The sequence below is a fragment of the Loxodonta africana genome, chromosome 14 (genome assembly GCF_030014295.1).
Source record: "Loxodonta africana isolate mLoxAfr1 chromosome 14, mLoxAfr1.hap2, whole genome shotgun sequence".
NCBI lineage: Eukaryota > Metazoa > Chordata > Mammalia > Proboscidea > Elephantidae > Loxodonta > Loxodonta africana.
In genome coordinates, this window is record NC_087355.1 from 69479880 (window position 1) to 69492940 (window position 13061).

General features: G+C 45.0%; 1 protein-coding gene across 1 annotated transcript; it reads left to right on the forward strand.

Moving 5' to 3' along the window:
• The first annotated feature begins 3597 nt into the window (after positions 1-3597).
• Positions 3598-12334, forward strand: CCN3 (cellular communication network factor 3). Its single transcript, XM_023545957.2, has 5 exons — positions 3598-3784; positions 3914-4139; positions 5206-5457; positions 7623-7837; positions 10780-12334. The coding sequence occupies exons 1-5, from the start codon at positions 3710-3712 to the stop codon at positions 11074-11076; spliced, it is 1065 nt and encodes a 354-aa protein (XP_023401725.1). The 5' UTR covers positions 3598-3709; the 3' UTR covers positions 11077-12334.
• Positions 12335-13061: the final 727 nt, after the last annotated feature.

Genomic DNA, 13061 nt, shown 5'->3' on the forward strand with positions numbered 1-13061 from the left:
ACTCTGTCCTATAGAGTCACTATGAGTCGGAATCGACTTGGTGGCAATGGGTTTGGTTTTTGTTTTGTTTTGCTTTGTTTTTGGTTTCTAGAACTTTCCAAAATGGGTCTAAGAGAGAGGGACAATCCTTCTGTGGTGGTAAGGTCATAATATAAGAGGCTTGGGATCATTTAAGGATGATATTCCCCTTATATAGAAGAAGCTGCTCTGTGGTGGGATAAACTAATGCTGACACATATAGAGAGAAACAGTGAGCACAAAAGGAGAGAGAGAGTACAGCGGATTTAAGGCCCTGATCCTAGTTGCCTCTGAGGCATAGTTGCACCATTCCAATTCTGTTACTATGTGAAATACTATAGTATTCTTCTACTAAAGTCCTCTTTTTGCCCAAACTAGTATAAGTTCAGTTTCTGTCACTTGCAACCAAGAGTCCAGAGTAGCAGCTCACATTAGCGGTGACTTCTTAGCATTTCATCCTTGTCTTCAAGTTACATGGCTTCTCTCATCCTCCCCCTTTCCAAGAAGAGTCAGTCCAACCTCAACGCTGCCAATTGCTTCTTGTTCTGTCTCAGCTTATTCATATTTTTAAGCTTGGCCAATGCTCCTGCAAACTGAAAGCTTCTACTTTGCTCTATAATTGTCATTTGTTAGGTGCCATCAGTCGGCTCTGACTCACAGCAACCTATGTATAACAGAACAAAGCGTGGCCCGGTCCTGCACCATCTTCGTGATAGTATGTTCGAGTCCATTGCTGTGGCTGTTGTGTAAACCCATCTCATCGAGCAGCTCCTTGTTTCTGTGGACCCTCTACTTTGGAAACCCCTGGTGGTGTAGTGGTTAAGAGCTACAGCTGCTAACCAAAAAGACAGCAGTTCAAATCCACCAGACACTACTTGGAAACTCTATGGGGCAATTCTACTCTGTCCTGTAGGGTAGCTATGGGTCGGAATCAACTCAATGATAACAGGTTTGGGTTTTTTTTGGTTTTCTACTTTACCAAACAGCTTCATAAGCTACGATTCCTAAAAGCCAGTCCTCATTTGAAAGTACGTTAAAATACTGTCTAGCAAGAGCCACCACCAGAGAATCCAAATAAGTAGGTCTTAAGTGGGGCCAAGCAATCTAGATTTTAATTATAAATATATATATATATATATATATATAATCCTGACTGATTCTATATATTAATCTTTTGTATCCTGCATCCAGTAATTCCAGGAAGGCACTTTCATCTAGAAGATCCCTTAATTTTTGTCCTGGAGCTTGTTTTGGCTATCACCGTCTGTTTCTTCATGTGACTTGATATTGGCTGCTGTCTCCAAGCCATCTATAAGTTGTTGTATTAGCTTATTTTATGTTTGCTTACTGTGTCGTAGCTTCTTGCTTTGTTTTGTTTTGATATGCCCAAATGGGTTGCTTGAGTGAGCTAGCTTGATTATTTTTGCCTTTGAAGCTCTGATGTCCTGTCCCCAGATGGCTAGAGCTATTATCAGGTATATCGGCCTAGGAGTCCATTCACTTTTCTTATATGAATTCAGCTCAGGTGTGCAGGTAGCTGATCATCAAGCGTGTGGTACAGGCTCTGTCCTACAGTCTTAGAGGGGCAGGGGTGATTGGTGTAGGTACTGGTATCTGGTTGCAGTAGGGGGTCACACTCTGAACAAGGCAGGGGCTTAGAATCGTCCCCCACATGTCTCTGAGGAAAGCGTGTCCCTCTTCCCTAGAGCATACAGGTGGGTGGGTTCTGCAGACGGACCATGGGCACCCAATGTTTTTGGTTGTAAGGACTAGGAGGTATCAGTTATCTTTGGACCGCTGTGGCATATGGCTCGGTGACCTGAGTGGAGCCACCAGACCTTAGGCCCCTGATGTGGGTAGGTGAGGACCCTGTTTAATAGGCAAAGTGGTGTCAAACATCAAACACCCACCCCTCCACCGCACAGCTGAAACAGTCGTAGTCTGCCAGCAAGGGCCTATCCTCCTGAAATCGGCCCACACAGGTCCATGCAGGGGAAAAGGTACCCAAAGTCCATAGACCATTGATGCCTGGACGGGAGAATCCTAACTGATTCTGATGTGCAGGCTGGTGGTGGTATCACTAGACCAGCTGACCTGTAAAACGCATCAACTCAAAGAGTATATGAGTGTCCTGGCCAAGGGCCCAAATTAACTATTCAGTCCTTACCCAAGCCCTGAATACAACTCAGTCTGGTTCACCTCAAAGAAAGCTGAATTATTGGAGGCTTGGAAGTATGTCATGGTAGCTCCCAGCTGCTCACAGAACTACCCTGAAGGGGCTTGAGGTGATTTCATCACCCCAGGCAGGCCTTGCAGGGGAAGGTCTGGCCCCTTACACAAGCTGCCTTTCATTTCCTTCATGTTGGAGAAGGCTGATGGAGAGGTAATTTATTTCTTTATAAAGACTAGCGTTACATCACCGGCCTGTATATTTCTTCCTATAAAGTGTCTTTCAAAAGCAGCTATCCTCAAAGGAGTTGGGCATAGTTAACTTGGGGGCAGCAGTGAAGTTGAAATGCGGGGAATTTTTTTTTTTTTTTCAATCCTTCAAGCAAAGTCACCGTTGGAGCAATAAAACTGCTCTCTCTTGAGACATGACTAGCATTTGAAGGCAGCCATTTTCTGAAAGTGGGTGCCAGATGGGAGACGGATTTGATTGGATGGGGTGAGCCAAGTAAAGCAAGTTGCTTCTTCACACCTTCCTTAAATCTCTGAGGTTTTGATGTTGGCTGAGCGGAACCCCCCTAGAAAACTCTGAAAGGCCTTTGGATTTTTAGATGTGCTGTTTCACATTCGGCATTTTACAGCAGGTGTTTTGAGGCTTTTCTCTACCAAGAAGGAACGTTTGTATTCACCCCAGGCTCTTATATTTAATTTTTTTACGTTTAGTGTTTATCAGACCTGTGGAATATGGGTTAAAGACTCGGGGAGGCTTGGAATGATTTGGACAAAAAGGACTTTGACATCCTCCAACCTAACACTGAGATTCTTTTCCTTTCTGTGGTTTTTTGTTTTCTTTTTTTTTTCTCCTCCCCTCCATCCCTCCTTCCTATCCTTCCTCCCTTCTCTCTTAATCTCTCTCCACATTCAACGAGTGCCCTAAACAGTGACAAACTTGCATGTGCTTCCCTTATGACTAAACTCCCAGGCCTCCCGCCAACCCCCCTCCCCACCCCTCCATGGCCCAAACTCCAGGCATCCCGTGAAGAGAGCCCCACGGTTCGCAGCCCTGGTGGGAACGGCCCGGGCGGAGGAGTATGGTGGGGAGCGGCGGTGTCTTTGTCCTGGGGGAAGGCAAAGCCGCTTCCAGGAGGAAACGGGCGTTTCCTTCCCACGCGCTCGAGCGGGCCCTGGGGCTCGGCCCGGGGACTCCACCCAGCCCCTCCCAGAGCTCTGGGAAAAGCCAGTCGCCACACACAGGCACACACAGGCCCCGGCGCCGCGCCCTAAGGAGAGCGGCACCCACGGCCAATTGTCATGGCAACTTCGGGGCTCGTTCCACTTCCCCACCCATCCGATCCCCCTCCTCCTGGCGCCACAGCCAACCGGCTTGTGCGCGTCCCTGGAGCGCGCTATAAAACTTGCGCGGTGGCGCAGGCGGAGCGGCGACTCTGAACCCGGGGACCGCAGGCAGCAACACTAAAGCGTAGAAAGTCTCCTTTCAGTAAGAGCGGCAGAAAAACGCCCGAGCATGCAGAGCCTGAGCCTCTGCCTGCGAAAGCAGCGCCTTTGCTTGGCCTTCCTGCTCCTCCATCTCCTGGGCCAGGTAAGTGGCGCGCCCCCAAGGCGCCCCGGTTACTTTCCCCTCTGAGCGGCCCCTGCTGGGCGCCCGGGCTCGTCCGCCCTCGACTGTCCCTACCGAGGGGTTTCTCCTTCTTGTCTCGCACGCCCCCAGGTCGCTTCGGCTGAGCGCTGCCCTTCGCCGTGCCCAGGCCAGTGCCCCACGGCACCGCCGATCTGCGCCCCCGGGGTGCCCGCTGTGCTGGACGGCTGCTCCTGCTGCCTGGTGTGCGCCCGCCAGCGCGGCGAGAGCTGCTCGGAGCTGGAGCCTTGCGAGGAGAGCAGCGGCCTCTACTGCGACCGCAGCGCCGACCCCCGCGCCCAAACTGGCATCTGCATGGGTAATACAGCCCCCTCGACCCTTGAGCTCTTCTCCGGGGCCAGCTAGAGCTGCCCCTCTTGCTTCTCCTCTTCCTCCCTCTTCCCAGAGGGTGATGAGCAATAATACTAATGATGATAATGATGGTGCAGTAGTTGATGTTTATGGAGCCACGCATGGTATGGGGGCGCCTAGGGGTGTGGGGAGTGCCAGAAGCCAGAGAGGAAACCTGCCCAAGGAGGTGAGACGCCTTCATCACTTGCCACCCTAGAGAAGAATCTAAATAGATGGGGAGGGAAGCCAAGTTAAGGGTCAGTGAAGTCATTTCCTTTGGACGTTTCCAGGGACACACTTGGGGGTGATGGAAACGTGAGCTTACTCATACTCTCAGAGTTCACAACTGCAGTCCAGCAGGTTTCTTTTTACACCTCTAACTGTCCTATTTGAGCCAAAGCAGCCCCTGGTCTCCTGGGATGACTATGTAACCCTTGTCCAGGTGGCGGTGAGTAAAATAAAATGCAGACAACTAGTAAATCCAGGCTCATGAAATTTAGTCTCCTGGGGGTCGATTTTCCACCTGGTTTACCATTTGTAGTATGAGGCAGTCCCTGCCTCTCTACATGCGGGGCTTGAAAAAGCCTTTTACTTTGTAATCTAAGCCGGTGATGATTTTCTCTGCTTGAATGCCAGGGAATCCCATTGCCCTTCTCAATTTGACCAGTTAACCTATTTGGAGCATATGCAATGCATTTTTTTTTTTTTTAATTCTAAGCTTCTGGAGTAGGAGTATCTAAAAAGGTTTTTGCAGAATGACTTTATCACTGGAAGAAATAGTTATGGGGCCTTGGGTGTATCATTTCCCTTCGTCACCTGTAAAATGAGAACCTGGACAGGATGGCCATGAAGGTTTGTTCTTGCTCTGAAGGACCTCCACGAATACATTTCTCTACTGGAGATGGATAAGAAGCCAGATCACCAAAACTAGAAAAGGACCACTCAGGGTTTGAACATTTCTGCCAAATCTTACCTAGCCTCTCTGATGCATCATGTCCTGTTTTCCCCTCTGCCCTGCTCTCCCAATATTGTAGTGCTAGAAGGAGACAACTGTGTTTTCGATGGGGTCATTTACCGCAGTGGAGAGACCTTCCAGCCGAGTTGCAAATACCAGTGCACCTGCAGAGATGGGCAGATTGGCTGTGTGCCCCGCTGCAACCACGACCTGCTCTTGCCCCGGCCTGACTGCCCAGCTCCAAGAAAAGTTGAAGTACCTGGGGAGTGCTGTGAAAAATGGATCTGCGACCCCGATGATGAGGAGGGATTGGGAGGTATTGCCCTACCAGGTGAGAAACTGTGTACCTCGGGATGGTCACAACACGGGGCGGGGGAGGGGGGCCTTCTGCCTAGAGAGTAAATGCAGCCAGGAAGCAGGAGGGTCCTCTTGAATGTGAGATGAGAAAACTAGTCTCAGTTTCTGGCCATTCTGTTGTGAATTCCAGATTGCCCACTGAGAACAAACTCATCCTGTCTTTAAATCCAAGCTAGGTTACTTAAGTACACACACAAGTTTGTCTAAAGCTGCCGTTGACAGTTGCCATCCATTCGGCTTGGACTCATGGCAACGTTATGTATGACAGAATGAAACATTGCCCGGTCCTGTGCCATCCTCATGAATGTTGCTATGTTTGAGTCCATTGTTCTGGCTGTTTCTCTAAAGAGGATCTACGTAATTGAAAATGACACCGGATTTGTCTTACCGAATGACCACTATTTGTTTTTAGTCAATCCCACTTGACTCTTAGTAATATTTCAAAGATAAAAATAAAAATCACTGTTTTCTGGATTGCATACACTACCTATGTCCTCTCAAAACTAGCCCCCTGGGGAATGTTTCTCATCCCTGGATAGGTGTCACTGAGAAATGTCACTTTTCCAGATGCTGCAGGAAGGGGCAAGTGTTTTGTTTTTCTTTTTGTTTTATCTGATAAAGGAAATTTTTTGGAAAAAAAAAATCCTTATGAGTTGATCTATCAGTTAGAAGCCATGAATCAACCAGATCATTTGTATTGTCGGTATACTGAGTTTAGTCCCCGAGTGGTGGAAACTGTTAAACATTCGACTACTAGCCAAAAGGTTGGCAGTTAGAATCCACCCAGAGGTGCCTCGGAAGAAAGGCCTGGCAATCTACATCTGAAAGATCACAGCCACTGAAAACCCTATGGAGCATAGTTCTACTCTGACTCACATGGGGTCACCAGGAGTTAAAATCAACTCATGGCAACTGATTTTTTGTTTGTTTGTTTGTTTTTGTTACGTGAGTTTTATAGAATTTCTGCCATCAGAAGTTATCATCCAGGCCTTACAAATAGGGAAAACTACCATGTAGACAAGAAGATGTATCCCAAACCATGCAGATTAAGTGTTCAGACAGAACTTTTCATAATTAAAGACCAAGTCTCTGTATCCTGTGGCTGAATCAACCACCTCCATCTCCCAAAAGCAAAGTACAGCTTTCATCACTATTTTGAACAGGCTGGTTCTACTTATTCATCACAATTAAAATTCTCTCATAACCTTTTTTAATGTTTAAAGGCATGTGTTGAAAACACTATAGTTTTAAGGCTAGTTTGTGATGTTCTAGTGTCCTCTATTCTTAAAACCACTAAGCTTCTTAAAGACAGGTTCTTCTAAGCTTCTTAATGACATGTTAAACAGTCATTGCACAAAGATTTCTGGAAGGCCTACAGTGTGTCAGGATTGTACCACCTGTTAGTGTTGTTATTAATTGCTGTCAGATCGGCTCTCGCTCATGGTGACCCCAAACACAACAGAACAAAACGTTGCCCAGTCCTGCGCCATCTCATGATAGATTGTGTGCTCAAGTCCATTGTTTCGGCCGCTGTGTATTTTGAGCGCCTTCCAACCTCGTGGGATCACCTTCCAGTGCAGTATTGGACAGTATGCTGTTGGGATCCGTAGGTTTTCATCGGCTAATTTTCGAAAGTAGCTCACCAGGTTTTTCTTCCCAGCCTGCCATAGTCCAGAAGCTCTTCTGAAACTTGTCCGTTGTCCACCATGGGTGACCCTGCTGGTATCTGAAATATTGGAGGCATTGCTTCCACCATTATAGCAATACTCACACCACCACAGTAGGGCAAACCGATAGATGGGTGTCTGTTACCCATTGAAACCCATTACCGTCGAGCTGATTCCAACTTATAGTGACCCTATGGGACACAGGGTCCAAGGAGCCTCATAGGGTTTCCAAGAAGTGGCTTCGAACTACTGACCTTTTGGTTAGCAGCCTAGCTCTTAATCATCGTACCACCTGGGCTACCTGTTAAAAAAAAGGAGTTAGTAAATAAAGAGATCTAGATCTGCGCCCTGGGAGCACCGGTTTAGTGGGTACGGAATTGGTTAAGACCCCCTTTCTACTAGTGATTAAAAGGATCACTTTGTGATTCTCATGTTTTATTCAGTATAGCTTCTGTATTGATCCATCCTGTAGCCTACAGACCAGAAGCCACCCTAGGAGTTGAAGTCTCTGACTCGAGCGTCAACTGCATTGAACAGACCACAGAGTGGAGCGCCTGTTCCAGGAGCTGCGGCCTGGGCTTTTCCACGCGGGTCACCAACAGGAATCGGCAGTGTGAGATGGTGAAGCAGACTCAGCTCTGCATGGTGCGGCCCTGCCAACAAGAGCCTGAGCAATTAGCAGATAAGGTAAGGTGCCTGGAGAAGCCTACCGTCACAGACGGCATGGTCTCGTCTCACTGGAGCCTGGACTTCACAAAATCACTGTGATGCTGGTTGACTCAGAGGTCAGCTGTAGCTGGGAGTTCACCCCAGGGAGAAGGTAGAGAGATTTCAGATGCCAACCTGAGCACATTTACACCTTGTTTCCTCTTTCACGTGTTGAAATGCATCCAGTAGCTCATAGAAAGTCTGTAAGTAAAAAGGAAGGTCCATCGACTATAATACTTTGCCCAGTTCAGAACGCTCTAGCAATCCCTGTTTCATTCTAGGAGAAAATTGGCTACAAAGTCACCGAGTTAAATGATTTTAGAAAGGTCACTCCTGACCTGAATTCCCCTTCAGTCCTCAGGGCTTAATCTCTAGAAAGCAAAGGGTCTGAACCATGTCTATCTGCTTCGCCCCTGGGTCCCCAACAGCCTTCCTGGTACATAGTGTGCTTGATGAATAATTGGTGATGAATAAATGAATGGGAATCTGTGGCTTAGTTTCAGTATATTTAAAGGTCTAGTGGAAATAGTACATTTGCCAATATAAAGCAGCATGGGCCAAATTAAACAGCATATTTCTTTCCTTGTTAGCTGGAATTATAACAACTCAGTGTGTTAAAGCTGAGTATAAGACATGCAGATCAGAAGCTCTGATTGGTTCTTGATGACATCACAGACCTTGTTACCAGAGCCCCATGTCAGATAAATGCAACACCCAAATTGAACTGTTGTATGTACTCTTGTACAAGCCTAAGGCCAAAATAAAACAGTCCCTAGCAATGAAGGGTTTACATAGCTCAGGACTGAGGCAATGTCATCTAATGCGTAAGGGTGCAAACTCTGGAGCCAGACAGGCTGGCTTCAAATCCTGCCTTTCCACATGTACTAGATGGGTGATCTTGGGCAGTTTTCTTAGTATCTCAGCCTCAGTTCTACCCTCTGTGTAACAGGGCCATCGATAGTACCTACCTCAAGGTTATCATGAGGATTAAATGGCATGAATTTGCCAAGTGATGGGTATGTACTAAGCACTTTGTTAACATTAGGCAGTGTTACTTAAAATTTCTATTTATTAGTAAAATAAAAGGAGTCCCTAGTAATTGCATTCGTTACATGACTGCTTAGCTATATAGCTTTTTGAGGTCCATCCTAACTTTCTGTTTCTTCTACCAGTTTTGAGAGAGTGCCCAGAAACACCTTATCCCTAAAATTATACCCTAAAGACTGTACCTGCCCGCACTTAGGGAAATTGTTCCATACATGTAACATGGTTCACCTGCTGAGCAATCTCTCTCTCTCTCACACACACACACACGGAGTTGTTGTTGCCCTTGTGCCTTTTTGTGGTGTTGGCTAGAATATAAGCTAAACATTAAATATGAAAAGGAAGAAACAATCCCTTAAATATTTTTAATTTGTTTATTAAGGCAGGATTTTCCATCTCATGCCTCTAAAACATGGTTGTTTTCTATTGTTTCTTTTCCCAAAATTTGTATTCTTGTAGCTCATACTCTAATATTGAGAAATATCATATTTAATATATTTACTTGTAGTATGGGGAGCCTAGGGAGTATATATGGAGGCTAGCTAAATACTAGCAAAAAAATCATTACTTCCTTATCGCCAGGAGATTCTTATAATCTGGGGTAGTGGTTCTCAAAGTGTGGTCCCCAGACCAGCAGTATCACCGAAGAACTTGTTAGAAATGCAAATTCTTGGGTTCCACACCAGACCTGCTAAACCAGAAATTCTGGGCGTGAGGCCCAGCAATCTGTTTTATTTTTGTTGTGGTTGTTAACAAACCCTGTAGATAACCTTATGCATGCTAAAGTTTAAGAACCACTTACTGTAAGAGAATTCCAAGTCTAGTCACCCCACAAGCTGTGAGCTGTGCCTGAGAAGATGAAGGGAAATGGAGAATAGTGGCAGATTAGTAAATGAAGAAATACACATAGCTATTTCTTTCCTGTAGATGGCACTGGGTGGGTTTATCATCAGATGGGGTTTCCTCATTAACCATTATTACTGGAATCTTGAATAAATTCTAGACATGCTTTGCCTTCATGGAAAATAACCTTAAAGCCCACCGTCTTGGAATTTCCTAAGGTCATAGTAAAGAAGAAAGCTTGGGTTTTGCAGTCAAACAAATTCAAATACTGGAAGTTTTCTGATCCCTTTAGCCTTTTGAGCTTCTACTTCTTCACTGATAAAACTTGGGCAGCAATACCGTTCTGACACTGGGCTAAGATGACCCTCTTATTTGCCCCCATTCATATCTCTAACCTCACACTTGCTGCTTAGTGTCACGATTTGCTTGTGTTTTCCATTTCTGTGGCTGTCTTGTCTTCTTTAATCTTCAGCACCTGGTACTGGGCCTGCATGGTAATTGTTCTTGTATGAGTGAATGTTGTTAATAAGGATTAAGTGAGTTAATGTCAAAGTATTTGAAACACTGTAGGCTTGCAGCAATGCCAGGCTTATTTCCTTTGTCTTTGTAACACCTAAGAATACACTGGGCTAAAAATAACACCAAAACATGTTAGAATAGTTTAAGAAATTATGGAGTTTCCTTGCCATACATATGCCTTCACCATGCTTGTCATCTCAAGGTCAGAAGAGGTTGTGGCACCACTACCTAATGTGGTCACAGTAGGTATGGGTACAGTAGGACTTCCAGTTCCAAGAATCCCTTAGGGGATGCTTCACTGGCCAGAACTTCGTCACAAGGCCATCACAAGCTCCCATATAGTCTGGGAAAGCAAATACTTTTAACTGAGCACATTTCCCAAAGTTTCCATTCTGCTAGCAGAGAAGTAAGAGCAGTGGATATTGGATAGGCAGCTAGCAGGTTATTGCAATCCCCTAAAATGGTTCCTCACAGGAATGGTAGACATCCCAGGCATTACTCCTATTCTTTCTCAGAAAGGGAAAAAGTGCCTCCGCACGATGAAGTCGCTCAAAGCCATCCACCTGCAGTTCAAGAACTGCACCAGCCTGCACACCTACAAGCCCAGGTTCTGTGGGGTCTGCAGCGACGGCCGGTGCTGCACCCCCCATAACACCAAAACCATCCAGGTGGAGTTCCAGTGCTCCCCAGGGCAAATCATCAAGAAACCTGTGATGGTCATCGGGACCTGCGCCTGTCACACCAACTGTCCTCAGAACAACGAGGCCTTCCTCCAGGAGCTGGAGTCCGACACCAGTAGAGAAGAAATGTAACAAGTGTCCCTGGAGTAAGCCCTCCTACAGAGGCCAAGTGTAGCTACTGCATGACCCACCCCCAATGAATATAAGGAAAAGAATGAAGTCATTCTTTCATCCCTGAGCCCTGTGTAGCATATTTTCTTTAGCCACGTGAGGTCATTTATATCTATCTTTTGTTTTGTTTTTTTAATCAAAGATATGATTAACTGTAAACTTTGAATGAAGGTAAGCTCAGGATATGGCTTAGGGATGACTTACTTTTGGGCGGTGCTTTTTACAAATGCAAATGTCTATGAATTTCAGAAATCAGATATATGTTTTACCTTATAGAGTATATCACATTACAATCATTTTATATTGTGTAGACTAGTGCAATCCCCAAAAAGTTACTGTAATTAATGACATGGTGGAGCCCAAGATCATACTGAACGTATCTTCGTACAAATATTTGACCATATATTAAGGTTTGATTTGAGGATTCTTGGTTGAGATCCCATTATGGGTACCTCAATTCTGAACTTTCAAGTTCAAGATCTGAGGCAACGTACAGTTCTTCAACTTGAAATCCAGAGACTGTTAATAGTGTGTTTTGTTGTAAACTAGGAGTTACGCTGTGTCTGCAGTAATGAAATGTTTGTTAATTAAGTGAACTGGTGTAAAAAACTGAGAAATTGACTCCTTTCCCATAGAAAGAAGCTTAACCAGAGAATGCTCCTTGATACAGAGATGACGGGGCCCTAGCATTTGTCTGTCCTAGAAGCTGCAGAGGCTTACTAATTTTTTAATCCAGCAGAAGCAGACGAGATCAGCAGGAATCCTCTTATCTTACTTACGAGTAAACTGAGGCCCAAAGCCCTTAAATGAATCAAAGTCATAACCCCTGATGACTTTCAAATGTGCATTTAGTGGAATTTAACAGAATCAATTATTGGGGTGCAGTTACCATAAATTTTATGGCCGTTTAGAATCATCATAGACATGTCCAAAACTTATCCATGGGCTATAATTATGGAAAACTCACAAGCAAGATATATGTGTATAGAAACATATATCTAATTTGTCAGGATACAAGATAGGCCTAAAAATTACATCTGTACATTCCTCTAATGTCATCATTAAAGTATTTATGTAAATATAAATTGTACATTTTGTAAAATATCTGTTTTAATTTCTGTACTTGTCCAATGGCACTAAATAAACGTGACCTTATCTGTGCGTGACTCAGCTATGACTTTGTGCTTGTAAGTTTAGCATTACCGCTTATTGGAAATAAAATAAGAATTTATGGACTAAATGAGATACCAATCCACAGTCTCTATTGAAAGAAGAATGGTGAACTTACAAGTTCTTATCAGAAGAGAATCAAAAGGCAGCTCTTACTGAGTTAGGTGACTCCAGAACCAAGACCTCAAATATTCTGCATGCTGTTGACTCTCAAACCTACATTGTGAGTACTGATACTTTCCTGGACAGCCGGCTACCAGTTGCTGTCAAGTCAGCTCCAACTCATGGCGACCCCGTTTGTGTCAGAGTAGAACTGTGCTCTGTATCATTTTCAACTAGTGAGTTTTCAGAAGTAGGTCACCAGGCCTTTCTTCCAAGGCACCTCTGGTTGGACTCGAACCTCCAACTTTTCGGTTAGCAGCAGAGCATGTCAACCATTTGCACCACCCAGGGAGAGCCGGCTAGACACCTCTGTATATTGAAGATTGAACTTGTCTGACAGAGAAAAACCTTACCTCCCCAGCTTCCTTATCTACATAAAGGGCTGTCCATCCCTCCAGTGACCCAGTTTAAACTGTAAGCACTGGCTTGATCAGCCTTCTCTTGCTACGTGCCCAGAAAAGCATATTTCTAGGGATGATACAGCACTGAGCAGTGTTGCCATCTGACAAGTTAGAGAGTCAGAATTAATATAAATTTTGTTTTGTAGGTTTTGGCTCATTCAATGTGAGTCTGAAGTTCTTTAAGAATTAAAAAAGAAAAGATTTCCTGTTCCC